Source organism: Anopheles cruzii, chromosome 3 (assembly GCF_943734635.1).
Source record: "Anopheles cruzii chromosome 3, idAnoCruzAS_RS32_06, whole genome shotgun sequence".
Classification (NCBI taxonomy): domain Eukaryota; kingdom Metazoa; phylum Arthropoda; class Insecta; order Diptera; family Culicidae; genus Anopheles; species Anopheles cruzii.
Genome location: NC_069145.1, coordinates 86,882,253 through 86,901,224, shown reverse-complemented (window position 1 = coordinate 86,901,224; position 18,972 = coordinate 86,882,253). Strand labels below are relative to the sequence as shown.

The 18,972-nt window shown below is 51.1% G+C and overlaps 1 protein-coding gene across 1 annotated transcript; it reads left to right on the top strand.

Annotated features, from left to right (window-relative positions):
• The first annotated feature begins 979 nt into the window (after nucleotides 1-979).
• LOC128271242 (fork head domain transcription factor slp2-like) lies at nucleotides 980-2,320 on the top strand. The gene has a single exon (XM_053008687.1). It carries the CDS (start codon nucleotides 980-982, stop codon nucleotides 2,318-2,320), a length of 1,341 nt encoding a protein of 446 aa, XP_052864647.1.
• The last annotated feature ends 16,652 nt before the right edge of the window (nucleotides 2,321-18,972 follow it).

The window sequence follows — 18,972 nt, the reverse complement described above, 5'->3', positions numbered from 1 at the left end:
TTTATTTATTTACACCGAAGCGCGTAGTGCGCGCTCTTGTCTTCTGTTGTGAAGCACGGTGTGTAAACAAATTGTAGATCTTGAGAACGTTTACAAACTGTTCGACTGCTATTTGCCCAACAACTCGATGTCTCTCGTTCGTTCCTTGGCGATCGCTCTCCCGATGTCTCTTTCTGCCGCGAATTGTGCCGCGGAATAGGGCGGAGTTGCAACGAGCACAGCTTACACGCACACACAACCCTGCAACCCCTATTTATTTTAGGGTTGCTGGAGAGAATTCAAAAAATCGTTCATTGTTTCAGGACTCCACACATCCTGTGGCGGAATCGGAAATCAATTTCCCTTTCGGTCCCCCAAAACTCTACATTATCAAAATGATATCCTGACCTAGACCAGGATCCTCGGGACCCGGGACTCCTGAGCTGTCTCCGGTCCCAAGAATGATCCTGAGCCAGGATGTCGGATTTCCACGGGTACCTGGTCCGGGAAATGTCCACATCTCTTTCTCTCGCTCTTTCTCCGATCATGCGCACGTCTCGGCCTATAGGGCGTTTCACTTCAGTGCGGCTGTGCGTACATTTCGTGGTGTTCGTGTTCGTCCTCCGGATTGGATGACGTCCGCAGTATAAAAGCAGTTGGAGGGGAAGAAACCCGTCAGTCCAGATCTTGCTCACAATCGTACAACACACGATCCGTACGATCGAAGACGGAACGTGTTTTTTGTGTGTGATCCTCTTCTGAACATTCAGTTAACAGCAGAAAACGGAACGCGAAAAGACGTGATATATGAACACAGACCGAGTGCTTGGATCTCGGTGTGTTTGAAAAGTGAAACGACAATTCGGATACGTCACAGCAACAAACATTGGATGTGATCAGAGTGAAAGCGTAGTGAAAACGATCAAAGTTGTCATTGGAACGGGCTCTAGTCCTAGTTTCGCGAGTGCGGTGTGCACCCAAAGTGCAACTAGGTGTTTGAATGCAACTGACACTCGGAAGTATGGTTAAAGTTGAGCCCACCATGATGAACGGTCAGACGATGTTCGGCGTGGCACGGGCACCGCTTAAGAGCAGCTTCTCGATAAACTCGATCCTGCCGGAAACGATGAAATCTTCACCATCACAGACCCCGTCGCCGACGCTGCACTCCTGCCCGTCCCCGATCGGCTCGGAGGAACAGGATCACGATTTGACCGACACCGAGAGCGATCTGGACGTGACCGGAACGCCACCACCGATGGACTGCAGCAGCAAGGACAAGTCGGACGAAACGGAGGGCGATGGGGCGAGCAGTAGTGGCAACAGTAGCACCTCCAGCCCGGCCAAGGACGGGGAAGGCAAAAAGGGCAACGAGAAGCCCCCGTACAGCTACAACGCCCTCATCATGATGGCCATCCGCCAAAGTGCCGAGAAGCGGCTGACGTTGAACGGGATCTACGAGTACATTATGCGCAACTTCCCGTACTACCGGGACAACAAGCAGGGCTGGCAGAACTCGATCCGGCACAACCTGAGCCTCAACAAGTGCTTCGTGAAGGTGCCGCGCCACTACGACGACCCGGGCAAGGGTAACTACTGGATGCTGGACCCGTCGGCGGAGGACGTTTTCATCGGCGGATCGACCGGCAAGCTACGTCGCCGATCGACGGCTGCATCCCGCAGCCGGTTGGCAGCCTTCAAGCGATCGCTGGTGGGCCCCATGTTCCCCTCGCTCGGCTACCCGCAGTTCGGTCAGTTCCTGTATCCTTCGCACGCCCAAGCCCAAACTGCCCTCCTTGCGGCCCAGATGTACCGCTACGGACCGTACGCCCCGAGTATGGCCCCGAAACCACTGCCCCTGCCTCTGGGAGCCGTCGGTGCCGGGTTCGGTATGGATCGGTTGCTGGGAGCGGCCGCCGCAGCGGCCACCGCACCGCAGATGCACCCGCAAGCTCCCTCACCGATGGGCAGCCCAGCACAGCAGGCCGAAATCTACCAAAGACTCCAGTACCACCAGCACCTGCTTCAGCACCACGCAGCCGCCCAACAAGCGGCCGCCGCCGCCGCACACCAAGCTCAAGCCCACCACCAGGCCGCGGCCGCTGCCCATCACCTCCAGCAACAGCAGCAGCAGCAGCAACAGCAACAGCACCATCAGCAACTTAGCCCCACCGGAAGTACCGATGCTCCTCCGCATCATCCTGCCTCTCCGCACCATCCGCATCAGCACCCGCAGCACTCGCCCCTTGGGTCTCTCCCGCAAGGATCGCCCACGGGTGCTCCCGTTGCCACGGGTCCCACGATCTTCAAACCGATCACACTCGTCTCGCGCCAGAGCTAGGACTTCCGGCCCGAGGTCCTGGCTGCGGCCAGACAGTAAGTGCAACACACACACCAACCTACACAAGGTGGCCAGACCGTCGCCTGACCAGTGATAGTAGCTTCGTTAATTTGTTAGCAGTCTCTTGCCGGGAGTCTAGTGTTTTGTTAGGAGCGTTAGCGTTAGGAGCGTCCACTGTCTGCGAAAACCAAGCTGTGACTTAATGACGATGATGGTGATGATGATGATGATGGGCGCAATAGGAGCCAGTTCACAGGTAGAGCGTAACCAAAAGTAGCGCCGGAATTGCCGCCGGCTAAAGGACAGGCCTCGAAAGTATTAGTAAATTGTATATCCTCTTAGCTCTTAGTCTTAGCCCTGTCGTAAGATCGACTCTCTGCTTAGGAACAGGTCCGATCTGCCGTTAAGTGTACATATGCAACGGGAAGAACCGTTAGCGAGAAGCGATAAATTATAGAAAAAGAAAATCAATGAAAATATAAACTCACAGCAAATGCTGTGACCTATCGCCCAAATAGTCCTTCCACAGGAGTTTGGGCGAAAACATTAAAACCTCTGCTTCGATTATTGACTTCCAATGGGACCGTTTTGGGGGGCAAATCTACAGCAATCCGAAAACAACTTGTTGAATGAGTTCCAAATCTCCCGAAAAGTCAACGGAAAATGCCGACGGCTTTTCCGACGGCTTCGAAAAGGTTCCGCCCGGCGCTCCGGCTGATTGCGGGTGACAAATTATCGACACTTTCAGGGGGGAAATTAATTTAATTTCCGTGACCCACATTCACTCGCACCCGGGGCCACCGGGGAGCCTCCCGCCCCGTGGGAAAATTCGGCCCAGTCGGCCTCCAACCATACCAGAAACCGAAAAAGGGAAACCTCGGCCATAATGATCGCCTCCCCATGGGACCGTTCTCGGTCGGTCGGGTGAAATATGCCTTCGCACTACGCCAAGGATTACGGCCCCCGGCCCGGGAACGTGCACAACCACGGACGACGGAGTTGGAGGTTTCGGGAAGTTGAAATGAGGACATAAAAAAACATCATCCATTCCGGGGCGTTAGGGTGGACGTTGGCAAAATAATTCGGAGGAAGTTCGTTGTTTGCACGCTAAGGCCCTTTTGTGAGGACCAGCAAAGAACCCGCCACCCGAGTCCCGAGCTCCTCGCCCGCGTTCCGCCCGGGTTTGGATGTTGTCGGTTGGCATTTTCTACACTTCTCTGGCCAAAGCAAAAGGGGGATTCACGGCGTTCTGTACCACGCCGCTGCGCTGGAGCAGTGAATGTTTTGACAGGAAACATACGCATTTCACTCCGGAACGGTTGATGGGCCTCTGGAGTGCGCGGGCCTTCAGGAAGTGGACACACTACGCGAACGGGAGAACAATCGGTGCGAAAACGAACGAAATCGGAGAACGGGTCCTGCAAACTGTGATTACGGCCGGTTCGGTGAAGCGATGATTCGGTTTTCGGATATGCAGATTATTAAAGCTTTTAGAGAAGTATTTTGTTCTTGCATCGCATGGTTTGTAGTAAACTATAAGTTATTTTAATGAATTGCTGTCTAATTATTATTCGAAGACTAATAGTCAACCGTTTTAGTATTGAAATCTGCTGTTATGTATTGGATAAAGTCAACACGGTAACAATCTGTCCTTCGTTGCTCTTGTCATTAATAGTTGGCCTTGATTTTCGTCTCTCTTACCCTCCGAAAAACACACACACACACACACACGGGGGACGCATTTTGGTTCCGCTTTCCAAAGTGTTCCTTGGCGGGTCCTTGGCAAAACGGCGATTAATGGCGTGGCGCCTAGGAGCGAAAAATGATTAGCGAGGCCCAGAACCAGTTCTAAAGTTGGACCCACACACGGGCAGCAGGCAGCATTGGACGGCGAACCCTGGTCGGTCCCTCGGTCTTGGTTTGAAGGATGTTGATTGCCGATTGCAGGTCGCGCCGTGGGATGAATGATTTTTTGATTAATCTGTTTTTTAGCCACCCGATCCCTTCCCTCGTTCCCAGAAGGAAGCGCAGGGAGAAATCTCCGTGTTTCTTCCGCTTCGGACACGGGTTTGGCTCCGTTTTCTTTCTCCGGCCACCACACAATCACCACCGAAAGTGGACCGACCGAGTAAAGATTGCGTTTGAAATATTATGACATTTGACCATCATTATTATTAATTCAAAGAGAGAAGGAGAAAGAGAAGGAAGAACGGGGACCAGCCACATCCGGTATCCACATCGGAAACGAAAGAAATATCCGATTTCCGGCCTCCGGATTTTGGAAGGGACACTAAAACAAAGGTAACAACTAAAGTTGACTCCGAGCAAGGATTCTTCGGCGGATGCGTCGGGTAAGAAGCCATAATTCTTAGGGCAGGTCAGTGAAATTGGAGGCCAATCTGCGAGTCAGCCATTAAAGGAAATTAAGCTATTACATTGATGGACCGCTCAATTATGATGCTGGCCGTTGTGCCGAAGATTGGCCAATAGGCATGTTGGTCCTTTGAAATGGCAGCCTCGCATCCAGCCTGCTAAGATGCGGTCGGTATAATTATCGTATCAATATATTGACATGTTTGAAACGGATCCAGCGCCAGGTATGAAAAGTTTGGAAACTAAAACCTAATTTCTACGCCAATGCTACGGAGGGTCACATTTCAAAACAACTGTTCCGTTTAGGGGATCTGCTGCTTGATCCAGCTTCGTTGCTTGTGGCCGCGAAAGCGAGGCGCAGCGTTTAGAGGATCATTAGCTGAATTTAAATTTATTGAATTGTTTTCATGCGAAAATATTATGATCCCTTGGGCGGCCGTCCGGTCCGGCTCACGCGGATTTGTTTCAGCGATAAGCGCGTGCTGCGCCGCCACATTGCGATAGCAATCGTCCACCGAAACGACACATCAACTTGGGACATCAACGGGTTGGTCCAATCTTTTCGCTGCCCATCTGTCTGTCCGTGGATTTGATGGACTTTTTTCAATTCTGAGCTGCATTTTTTGTATTTCATTCTGAGAAGACAGTTTTTGGGACTGTTTTATCGGTCCCGTCATTTGTCGCAGCTGTCCGTCGGTCCGTACCCAAGCCGAAAGGATTTGTTTTATGGCGTTTGCAGCAGCGGGTTTAGTTTGGTACACCCCACAATTGCCCCGTTTGCTAAACTTATCACTGACGAACGCCGGGATGCTCCGTCGTCGTCGTTGCGTCTTCGCGCTGCTTCCTACGTTTTGTATGCAAACAAACGCATAAAGTGGATCGAACCGGGCCGGTCATTATTCAATTTAGTTACTCCGCTACTAAGAGCGGTGCGTAAGAGGGTCACCTTTTTTCTTGCCACTAGCGGGACGAGACTGTGAAGCGGGGGACAATTTTGAGCCCCCAATTTACGAACCCGACGCTTTGTCGGACGCCTGCTCTGGCCGAAGAAATAAGCGTCACTTTGAGCCGCGTAAACAAACCACGCAGATGCACTTATCTACTTTACAGTTTACTTCTCGACCTGCTGCTAGCCGTTGGGCGTTGGTACAATCTTGGACGAATCAGACCGTTTCGATTTGCGAGTAACGTGCGAGATCATTTATCATTTATTCGATGCAAACGGCAATTGAATTGTGTGCATTACAGTGGCAGCGATACATTTCACCTCCACATTGCAATTGCTTTATAATGATTATGAAGCTTCGACCCAATACCTTCGCAATGTTATGGACCATTCTTTTGCTATAATAATGAAAAACATTCAAAATGCATGTCGGAGGATAAATGGCATCTTTAGGGCCGCAAACCATTGACTGTTCGCTGGTGACTGCGTGGCTTAATTGAAACTGATGAATTCATTTTTTGCCAACTTCTTAGCTACGCAGCCTCTAGAGACCAGACCATTCGTTAGGCCCACGCACCGACCGACGCGAGACGCGACGTCGTGTTTTATTGCGTAGACCAAACCGGTGTCTGAACTCAGCTCAGTCCCGCTAAACTTGTATCAATTTAGAACCCAAATCTCATCGTTTGTTGCGAGACAAAACGAGGCCTTCGCAAACGGCGTGACGTCACACGTTGTCAGAGTTGAACGAATCGAATCATAGCAACCCCGATGCCAAATGGAACGGCTGACCAAATATTGCATCGTTCATATAGACTTTACGTCACTTTAACACCAAAAAGCAGGGCCTCAAACAACGCAATATGAAAAAAAAACTCGGTAAGAGGAAAATCATTCAATATTTTACAAATATTCACTTCTATTGGTGCGTGAAAAATGCTGGTAGCCTTACCAGGTCCCACCGCTTCGTCTCACGGTTCTTCACGGCCCGCCTTCTCCTGTGGCCTGCCTGCAGGAGAATTCCTGCAGTAATGTCCTTTTAATCCGAGCAACGCAATCGCCGAGTGGCGTTCCGTCACGGCATGTGGCACGAGAGCAGCTCGAAGTCCTCGTCGCGAGTCCCTCGCGGACGCGCGAACGCGATCCTGCGTCCTGCTGCTCCGGGTGACTTACGGTAAGTGATACTTGAATTCAGCTCCTACCTACCATGCGCGTTTCGGGGCCCCTCTGGCGGGCAAGGAGTTCCGATGTTTTCCCAGCCCAGTTACTTCCGCCGAGTCGCCGCCCAAGGGAACCGCTCTCCAGCCGCTCCGCTGAACCCGTGGCACTTGTGATGCGACCTGCTGTGCCAAAAACGTGAAGGGAAATCACCCGCTGGAGCTGCCGCATGTTGGCTTTGGGTCAGCCTAAAGTGTGGCACCGGAAAGTGACGTGAGAAACGTGCCAATCGAATAGACCGTAGTTTTTGAATATTGGGACCGGGTATTCGGAACCGTTATTTTCGACGCATTTTAGAGATCTTCCTGGTTTCAATTGATCCATAACAGACAATTCTGCCCATTCAGGCCCCGCATTTCCGCTGCCCGTGATTTATGATCGTGAAGTGGCATCCTAGCGCGGCAACGTACGCCGTGATGCGTAAATTGTAGTCGCGATTAATTTAAAGAAAATCCAAAAGTGGCTATACAAAAAGATATTTCAACAGCGACGGCGGTAGCAGCAGCAGCGAGCGCCTCGAAGTGGTCGTGTGTCGAGCGGCCTGTTAACGAGCCACCGCAGAAGACGATTATTCAATTGAGTGACTGATTTGTGAAAGTTCTATGAGAGGCGGCCCAGCTTGAGACCGGCGTAAGTAACTTCGCGCAACCCACGGCGTGCTGGATGGCGTCTTTCCGCTCTAATCTTTCGACAGTAACCATCAGACGGTCCCACGATGTTGACGGAAGTGGATACCACATCAAAGGAGGAAATCCCGTAAAGTGCAGCCCCACATTAAGACGACAGATATTGACGGGTTCGACAGACGACGCGAAATCCGTTCAGCCGAAAACACGAGACAGCAAACGGGAGGCAGCGAAATCACCAAACAAACAAAAACAAGACGTTGGCCCGGCCATAAAGGAAATCGCAAGGTCAGGAGCGCGCGAGTAAATGCAAATGGCCCATCATAATTGAACCGCCGACCGCTCGAGCCGACAGCGAACGGAAGAGCACAAGAAAGTCATTCGAAAGTCTGCCTTGGCGGGACCGTCTCGGATTAATTGTGACATTTTCGGGACCCGCTCGGGACCCGGGATGTCTTCCGTTAAATTGCGGATACTTTTGATTAAAAGGCCGGCCTCTTGCCGGCCTGAGACGGCGGCGGGACGAAGTCGTTTCCCGGTGGATGCCACCGCGAGACCGTGCAGTCATCGCGTGCACTCGAATTCATTCCCGGCGGTCTGCCCGGGTCCAACTGTTGACGCAACAAACGACGCCGAACGTCGGTTCATTTTCATTACGTTCCCCGGGTTAACCGCATGAATCAGCTGGGCCTTTCAAGAACTCCTATTTGCAATTCGGAGCCCGCGGAACGAAGACGATTGTTAACTTCCGGCGTTAGTTTTTTTGTGTGTGACCGTGTGGCGGACTCGACAAACAACTCTCGTTCGGAACGCGTTCGGATTTATTGCTCTCAATCGCGGGCCTTGACTTGAGCAATACTCTTTAAATTACTCCGAGCGAAGAATGACGTGTTCCGAACGCCATAACGAGCAACAGAAATGAAGGCAAAAAAAATCGGTACAACATTGTTCCGTGTGTTCCGTCAAGAAACGCATAATTGGGGTTTTGCTCATTAAGACACCAATTGCTGGAATTGTTGGTTCCACGACACCCCTCGGCACGAAATCAAAACAAATATCGGTCTCGCAATCATCGAGAAAGGTTTTCTTTGGTCCCGAAAATCGAAAACCATAATTTTCGTTTTCGGTCTTTGATGTTGTGTTAAATCAATGGCCTTGGTGAAGAAAGTTCTCCGTTTTCCCTCGGTTTGGCGCGCGCGTCCGCTCGCTCGCGTTGTTTCTCCCTCTTATGTGGCCATCAAAACAATTCCAGTCTTCAAGATGCAGCTCCCTTTTGACTTTGTACCCTTCGCGCGTGGCTCGTAGTTGGCACCTCACCGAACGGGCGCCTGCCAAACGGAAGGAAAACAATGGACAATTGATTTAAAATACACCCGGTCCGGATCGGGTCCCTGCAATCCCCCCTGCAATCGTTTCCGTCTGGGAAAATCGACATGCAATTCGGCTTCCCTTAAGATCGATTTAAATCGCTCAACTCTTGACGACGACGGCGGGCATCACACACAATCGTAGAGGCTCAAGTAGAGGGCCCCGGTTTGGCCCCGGTGAAGTGCATTTTTCAATGCAAGTCCTCGAGGGGCAGTGTTTGATTTGAAAATTGGCAAAAACCAATTAGTGAACAGGAAGCCAAATGGGCGGCATGAGAAAGACGAGAGACAGACGAGACGTCCGGGAGTTCCGGGTTTCGTGTGAAAGTTGTGAGAGGGCGCAACTACAAAGCACGGTTGGTGAAACAATCACACACTCGTCCGATTCTCGTGTCCGAGTGATTTCCGAAAACTCTTAAACCATTCCATTCCGCCGCCCCCCGGAGGCGGATCTCGAAGATCGATCTTCCCGCTGGCAGTTCGATCATGTGGATCGAGCTATTAGGAAGCGTCTTCTGTAGTTCCGCCGCCGCCGTTGCTGCCAAGTGCCGTCAAGGGATTGAGTCGTCGTCGAAATCCCAGCAGCGCTCCCGCAACCCGAATCCCGATCGATCGATCGAACGGCGAAAGGGGGCGTCTTATTTATGCTGGCGAGTGTTTTGCACTGTTTAACGTTCTGCTCGACATGGAGGCTCGGCGCGCTTCAGATGATCGCTGATCAATCGATTGGCCGGCGGTGCTCGGTCGGAGATCTCGATCTTCGATCGCGGAACCGAACAGCCACCCGCAGATTCCGTGAGTCAGCACCTTGCCGCACACTTCTCCCCGCGGAGTCTGCAAGATGCGGTCTGGAAGAGTGGGCCTCCCTGCAGGGGCTCCGGAGATTGGTGGTTCGACCCGGCCGGCCACTAACTACCTTTCCAACACCCGCAACACTGGCACCCGCGAGACTAGAGGATCGATCGGTGCGTAAACAATCGCCCTCGATGCCGGCAAGGGTGATCGCGTTTGACAACAATATTTACCGATCCAGCCTTAGGCCGGATCGGCTCTTAACCTTTCTCTGGGTGTACCGGTAATGGTTTGGAAAGCCTCTTTTTGGTTCCCAACCCGCAAGACCTGTCCGGCACTTGTCTCGCTGGGCGGACTTGAGTTGCCGATGTGGCACTCCGTCAACCTGTGCCCTTTTCCAAACGGCCGCAGTTGAGATTAATTGATATCAGATCGAGAGATGAAAATGAGAAATTAATCTTCCGATCGCGGGAGCCAAACAAAAACAAACTCGGCGCTCCTGCTCCGAGACCCCCTCCCCGGCAGAGGGAGAGGGGCCTCTCGTCGGGGAGTACGAAAGGCGATCGCGATCGGCAATCGATACTGACAGCAACCGAAGCAGCAGCGGCAGCAGTGTGTAGTGATTTGGAGGCGAACAAGTTTCGCGTCACTCCCGTCTGCTGGGCTGCCTGGGGCATAGAAAAAGGGACAAAACTGGAGTGAAATGTTGGGAAGATGTTACCCAGAGCCCAGCTCAACCCCCCCCGCGGGCGGCAAGAGTCGATCGGATTGGACGAAGTAACGCGCGCGCGCGCGCATTGCAACATTAATATGTTGCCGGATTTTTGAATGCTCATTGAAGAAGCCGCCCCGATCGCTTTCATCTTTGCTGGCGGCTGGCGGCCGTGATCGTTTCTTTTCCGACTCCGACCGTTGCTGCTGTCGACCAAATGGGACCCCTCGGACGTAAGGGCGTGTAAGTGGTCCGCGCATCTCGACGTCCGATCCGATTTCAATCAATAAACATCCCCACAACCACCGATCACGACAGTTTGTGAATCAATTTTTATCTGCGATCGTAAACGGTGCCCTGGGGGTTTCGATCTGGGGAATGACATCGCGAGATTTAACGCCGAGCGGACCGAGAGATGCATTTGCATTTGCGCCGAGAATACTATTGTTGACCTGCCCTGAACTGTCAGGATCCTTTTAGCAACGAGTGGCAGGAGTGATGGAAGAACCGAGAGAGACAGAAAGAGAGATAAATGCACCACAGCCTACTGCGCGCAATCAATTGCATTCGCACCAAAACACTGCCCCGGAACCTTCTCAACACCTCGTTAGGCATTTAATAGTGAGCCCCAAAAAGTGAGTCCTGCTTCACAATTAAAACACGACCCCGCACGATGGGTTATTATTTTGTTTAATGCCACAAATGCAACCGTGCAATAAACAACAACAAAATGAACCACACCCATTCATTATGGAGTCCTTGTACCGGCCGAACCGACAATTATCATATTTGAGGCCATCGAACGAACAGAACGAAGACCTCCATCGATCGGCGGGACCCCATCGAATATCCAATCGTGTGAACATAAATGTCAGTACACCGGCTGTCCGGTGTGCTGACCGTTTGATCCGTGTCCTTAGCCAGGGACAGGACACTGAATAATTGCTCCTGGTAAGGAGGCAAATTATAGATCCGCTGACCGCCGATCGGCCGCCCTGTGCCGTGCTGTGTGGAGATGGAGAACCATGACAATATAGCCGAACACAAAACAATTCCGTCCGCTCCCGGTCAGTCTGTTTGATTACAAAATATTAACGAACCCATGTCATTACACGGCCATCGGGTGGAAAATTGGATGAACCTCCCTCCGCCGCGACTGGTGCAGTTCGATGGGGCAGTTTCGATCACGCACGGGCCACGGGCTACGCACCCGGTACCGGTCACGGTGTGTGTATGTAAATATTTTTTTCAAACAACCGTATCGGATGGGAATCAGAGCAGATGGTTTTCAATTTTTTAGACAAGCAAAACAGGACCCCCGGCTCGAAGTGACTTTCCGATGCGAACTGCATCTTTCATGACCCTTGTTCCTAGACGTTTGTACAAAAGTTGTTCTGGGGCCAACCAATAGTAGAAAAAAAAGTTCTATGAAAGGGTAAGCTTAGAAAGTTTTTTCCAAGACAAAAATTCTTTAATTATCGTGATACGGACCGAACTCTTTGTTTTGAGCTTCGCACTGATACACGCATACATATCTTCTTCGCAGTCCCCTTCTCTCTCTTTCAAACCGATCATGCTCAGAGACCCGATAAAACATTCCCATTCTTGCGTGATCAGAAGCCTCCGGAGCTTCGTTTTTGCCACGCAAACCGCGGAATTGCATTTCACACCATGCAAACAGTTTCACGCCTCGGAAGTCCCTCTTGAGGGCAGAGTTGAGCAATATTTTTATTTACTTTCAATCCGCGAGTCCGGAATAAGCATTCCGGCGTACTTTGCGGGTCGGTGATAAATCATCACGTGCGGCCGGGCGCAACATGACGCATCGGGCCTGGGCCGCAAAAAGCTCGAATCCATCGCTAAAATTGACGATTATGTTGACCATCTGCGAGGCTAAAAAGGTTAGCGACGTGATTGAGCCAACTAAGACCACCGGCCTAAATGACGTTAATTTTTTATGGGATTTGGACCGCGACCAAATCTAGGACGGCGTTGCACTTTAGAAGGGTTTTTGCGAGAGAGACGAATTCCTAGAACAGAGTTTCTAGCACAAGATTCTCTTCCTTAAGGCCTTATTTCCGGGTGGCACAGACTTCACTCGGACGTCCGCGGCGTGACAAAAACTCGCGCTCGTCCTCTGAGGGTCCTGATCAAACCAAAGCTATCCGATAACGGTAACTCGGGGTGGCCGGTAAACCGCGAATGATCAATAGATTAGAAACTCACTGAAACATAAGCAATTACCCAAATGAGGGCAAGCATCACGCCAGGTCCGAAATGACCGCACCGCAGACTAGCCGCGTTCCGGAAACACGATACTTTATTCTATTCTGCCCCGGCCGGCCGGCCGGCGTCTGGACAGCATCTGTCAATCAGCCCGGGATTCTAGAAGACCACGAGCCACGAGCCTAGAAACTAGGTGGTAGGTCTAGGAATTTCACCTACTTCACCACCCGGGACCGTTTGCGATTGATTAGTGAACCGAAAGCAGATCTAATTTCGAGCCCTCGTTCGAGGTCGCCCAAAGTTTGTCTTCTATGCAAACGGTCGATTTAAACCAATATTGCTTTCTCTGGAGTCTCACAACCGATCGATTCGATCGCGTCAAACACTGTGTGGATCACTTTCTATTTGCGTGCTGATCCGAACTGAGCAGCATTAATCAAATCGAATGATCAAACAATCTTCGAACGCCGAAACCAGCATCGAATCGAAAGTTAGGTTCGTTTCCAAATTCTCGGCTCCAGCACCGCAAACCTTTCCCGATCTTCTGTGGTCCCCAACGGTAATCGTGTTGAGATAATAAATCATACGCCTTTCAGCAAAAATTCCAACTTCTGTCGGCGGCATCGGCAGTCATTGCCGATGCCTTCTCATGTCTTTCTCCATTTGTTCGATCTTTCCGCTATTTAATAGCAGCTTAATCACTACGGCTACCGAATGGGACTAGATTCACTACGGCAGGAATATTGCGTAGAAAACATGTGTTATAGATATGGCCAACCTTCGATAGACAAAACAATGCCGGCCGAGAAAAACAACTCGCTAATTATGGAATTACTCTATTGACCCCCAGGAAGCCAGTCTTCAGATCACACAAGTCCCAAGTCTATCGCGTTGCAAATGTTGCTCAACAGTAACCGCGAACGGAAATACCAGCGGTGGGCCACGGCGCTCTACTCGTTGGGTCACTTCTAGCTCAAAATCCTATTCCGGTACCGTACAGTACAATTAAATTCAATTAATTCCCTCGCTGACCCTCGCTTCAGTGGCTATCACCTCGCCCAGAACAGATTCCGTGTTGTCCGGGCGAGTGCGTGTGGGACATGCCTGGGATGCTGGACCATTATCAATCTCTGGATGCTGGGGACCGGAACGACCGACACGACCGATGGTGTGACAAGCCGGTGGCGGTGCCAAGACGTGAGCGTGCGAGAGCCAGCACTTGTACTCACGAGGAGCGTCTTGGCATGGCACGACGACGACGACGCTGGCGAGAATTAGTCCACAATTGAAACCCACGTACAACAGGCTGATTGAGTTAAGGGTCAAGTGGTAAATATTTTGACCTCAGAATCATTAGAATCAAACGCGGCGAAGCGTCCAGTAGTGGTGGCCAGTGGAAGAGCGTCGCACTGGACGCTGGCCGATTGTTTTTGTCGCTGGCACCAGCATAATGCGATGCGTACCCCGCGGCGGCATCTTGGCACCATATAGGGGGTGACCATCGCTGGGCCCGCACTCGTTATACTCCGCAGGTCCGCAGAAAGCCAATAGAAACAGTCGCTAGATCAGATTCTTTGCGGTTCGCTACGGTGGTCGCGGTCAATGGAAATTCAATTAGTCTAATGGCCCGACCGAAGCCGAGGGCGACCCCGAGAATGGGGTACTCTTCTTCAATGCACGCAACGGACCCCATTGGACAACGTTCGTTATGTTGATTGATTTCGCCCGGGACAAAAATCACGGATGGGCTGTAACTTTTATTGAATTTTATCACTTTCACAAGTGAATCGTCACTGCGACCGGTTCGGTGGTGGGATTTGGGAGTGGACCACGTCACGTACCTGACAACCTCTTGCATAATGCACGGTGCAAAGGTACACTCCTGGGCCCCAGAAGGATGACCCAATGAATATTTCATCGTGGGAAGCGTCCCACCGGGCGCCCTTTATTGGGAACTTCCTAATAGAGGGGCGTTTCGAAACTCTTTTCCACTTTCTGTATCCAACGCCACCGGAAGTGGTGGAACATGCGAGTGCCTTGCAAAAGGATTAATCTTCCGTTAGTTCCGTTCCGCGCTGTCCAGGCCACCGTGAATGATGGCTAAATGATGAGCAAATAACAAACATAAACAAAGATTAGTATAGACCAGGGTTTGCGCGTGTGGTATTTACAACGTTTAGTAGCAGCCTCATCGTTGCGAAACGTTGTAGAGCAATTTTTCTACAAAGTATTTTTATTACCCTGCATCACTCGGCGTCACTCGGCTTCTCGGTTCAGGTACGCCGGTGCTCGCTCGGGTGGATTGGTGCGTGTTAACGAAACTTTTTAACAGATTCACGCCTAACGGTCACACCCAGCGCATCCGCTCGATCGAATGTAACATCATCGGGCGCTAGGGTGTTGGAAGCCTAAAACAAAACGAAACCCGAAAAAACAGCCATAAATTTATGACATGTTTATGGTATTGCGGATTATGAAATTCAAATCGCGGGATATTGGTTTGTTGTTTTCTCTCTGTGGCCGCGACTCCTTCAGACGCACAACCGGCGTGTACCGGAGCGCGTAAGTTTAAAATACATAAACCCAGACCAATCTGGCCAGGGCCAGTGATTTTAAATGCCCATTAAGGCGCACGGCGGATGAAGACATCAAAATTCCGTAAGCTGTAAACCATTATTGCAATACCGTTTCAATTCTGTAATAGTAGCAAAGTTTATTTATTTTCCCTTGTTGATGTGTTAACCTCACTTTGGGCATTATTAATTTTTTACAAGACCAACGGAATCGGTGCGCTAGACATATTTCATTCGCGTCACGAAGTCGCTTCCATGCTATCCATGCCTCGATCGAATTAATAAATGAAACATCAGAATAATTACCTCTGTTGCTATCAAGTAGTCGGTGGTTCCGTTTGACAGTTCCAGTTGCTACCAACGCGCGGCCCGACGTGAATCCTTGAGAACCTACGGTGTGTGTCCCTAGAACGAGCGAATTCCTGGCGGTGACAACGGCTCGAAACTCGAAACGCTTCGAAATCTTTTTCCCTTGTCGAACCTGTCACCTTCCGCGGGTTAAGAGGGAACCGAAACGAAGCACAAAATCTCCAAACCTGTCCCGAGCCCGAAGACGCGGCGCGCGGTCCCAACGTTCGATTGTTTTTCTCCCGGATTTTTATCTCCCGTTTTAGGTGCAACCCCTTGTCGAGAGTGGGGAGAGGACTTAAAGTCGGCGTCCGTCCGAAGCCGATCCCCGTACCGAAACAAATTAAAGTCGAAGAAAAGCAACAATTAGATCCATCAAAACCCCCGGCAAGCCGGCCGGCCGTGGCTCGGTGCAGTCCTTGACTCTTCCGCCGCCGTCGCCGCTGCCGTACGACATGATCCTGCCTTCCATCACCATCCATGTCTCCGTCTCATTACAACGCAAACCCACACACTCGTCCGCGTCCCATGGCAACGGCGGTGCTCTACATTCGTTCGGCACTGTTTTTGTCAAAGCCTCCTGCGAGCGAGTGCGAGCGAGATGGAATGAGGATTGAGCGAGTCGGCGATGGTGATAGACGTCAGGCGGAATTAAGTCGAATTATAATCCACTCAAATTGAGAAACAGATTAAATGGCCCGGCCACAGCCCGGGGACACAGCCGGGAACCGGGATCAGCGATGACGTTCCGTGTCCAACGGAATCCGACTCGAAGGACCGCGCGGCTCGAAATGTGTTGGTAAGTGTTCGGTGAGCGCATAAACGCAGAAAACGGAACGATCGACAACGAAAGATCACGGGGCCGGCCGACTTCGGCGGAAAGCTTATCACGAAACAAAAATGTCAACATAAATATTTAAATGTCCCCCGGAGGGACTCGTGTTCATGACATATTTTAGTATAAATAATAGATTACCGATACAAAACCCGGGCACCGGGCACCGGGCCAAAGGCTGCGTCGCCGATATCAACACGGCAATCGATCGCGGCCGCAACCGGCCGCGTCACCGCCAACCCCCGTCACCTTCGATAATCATCTCCCGTGAAGCGAAAACGCGGACGAAACTCCGGGAGTCAAATGAGGAAAGGAAAATGTGACAGCCGGTAATCTGCCTTTGATGCTGCGCCGGAATGAATGTTTGCCGGGTTTCAGCGGCTCCGGCACCCATTTTATGCTGGCGACCCGGCCCGGCCCGGCCTGGTGGGGGTGCGGAGAATGATATCGGATTTATGGTTGTTGTCGTTTGTCGGCGATTGAGCAAACGGTGGAAAAATGGTTCCGTTCCGTTCCGGCAGACGGCGTGTACGAAATTTAGAACCAATATAATTACAATAAATCCGACGTCGTTTGCCGATCGTGGATCGGCCGAACTGATCGTCATGCGAAATTTGATAACGATCAAGTTGGGAATTGTTATTTTTCACAAAATAGCCCATGGCATTTGGTTGACAAATTTGCCCTCAGACACAGAAACAGAAGGTCCTGATGGTCGTAAAAAATTAAAAAATTACATTAAAATCGAACTTCTTCCGAAGAGCAATCGAAGGCCCCGGCGGCGGCGGCTGCCTCTTTATCGGAAGTCACACCGAACGCAGTCGGGCAATGTAATCTCATTATGCCGAACAACCGTTTAATAACAAATTTCCATAAATAACCACTGCCACTGCCGCCAGTTTGGGGTCTGGCTTGCACCGCCAGAAGGTAAAGATGTCACAAAAGTCTCGGGAACCGAATCCGGGGCCCGTCGTGCTACTGCTCAGAGCGCAGCGCAGTTTGGCCAACAGTGCGCACATTTTGTGGTTAATTTCGTCTCCATTCGGTTGGGTGGCTCCGCTTGTTAATCAACACCAACGACCACTTCGGCCCGCAGTGCCCGGAGCGCATATGGTAGGCAAATTTATATGGCCAATGCATATCGTGCCTAATTATAATTATCTTCCCCGTTTTCTCAGGAACGCCGAGAACGGCTCTGCACATTCGGCAGACAAACAAATCGTCCCGAACTGTGGCGGCCAAAAACCGAAAGACACGCCGATAGCCAAAGGAGGAGGTCCTCCCCACGTCCGACGGAGACAAATTCGATTAGGCGCACGGTTCTCGGTCATTCGTTGCGTTCGATCTTTCGACATCTTCGGCGCGCGCTTGGGAAGCAAACGTTTTCGATAATGATTTCGTTTCGTGCGAAGGATTTGCATAAAATTAATTTACGGTTTGTTATACTCATTAAACTGTTCGCCTTCTCCGTGTCTGCCGTCTGGCCAAATTTACGACGGTGAGGCGGCACTGCCAATGTTTGACTAATAAAATGGGAACCTCGAATGCAACGCCGAAGCAACATGAAGCGCAATTTGTTGACCCGTCCATTTGTTGTCCAGTGTTTACGAACTAATTAGACCACGGCCAGCATACAGACGCGATGGCCGGTGCCGTCGTTTATGAGACCAAAGCGTAACACCAACCGACTGTCACAGTGATTAATTCGACAAATGTGGCCCCAAAACCTGTGTGCCAATAATATTTTCGAACACCATCAATCCATGGCCGCCGCGCTCATTACGAGCGTTCACTTTTAACCAAATGTTGGCGTATCGAAAACCTCGACGATCATTCAACCCTAAACGAGGTGTTGATAAACCGAATCAATTAACCGCCATCGGGCAAGCTCGCTAACCTGAGCCGCTAGCGCTGACCTTAATTGCGATCGCCTTTAAAAGGGTCCAATCGCTTCTTGATCTCGAGGCGATCCTGTTCGAAGGCCCCCCTCGCCCGAAAAGAGCAATTCATCCGCGAACGACACATCCGATCGTCGTCTAGCCGGCCCGAGATGGATCCACTTAAGCAAAGTGACTCCAATCGCTCCAACAATGAATCATATTACAATGGCGAGAGAGTAAAATATTTTCTACGAAAATGGGGAGAAAAAATCATGAGCATGAGAAAGAATGGGCCAAATGAAAATTCAATTAGCCTAACCCCGAAAGTCTTCCATCATCGCGCGGCCATCACGAGGGCCGCGTGGGGCCGCTCACCTGGGTAGCGGCCTCACCTGGATCGAGGAAAAGGATCGAGCGCGGCCCGCACGTTACCGACCGAATCGGATATCGGGCGCGGGGTGAACCGCGAGAGAAGCAAGATAAAGCCCAACGAAAGAGAGATATTCAATCAGTAAGCACCGGGCGAACGGACCCCGTACGGGGATCAGTTCCAGACCTAATTGATTTGTTACCATCAATAAAACATACCATCAACGTCATGTTTTGATTTCATCATCATCACCCGAAATGAGATACGATAGAAATATACATAAATTTTTGGTCGCGGCCCCGTCTTTCTGGTCGTCCGTCCTTCCATCCTTTGCTCGCTATGCTCTGGGATGTTGCCGCGAGATCGAGTTGCCATTTCATGCCGCG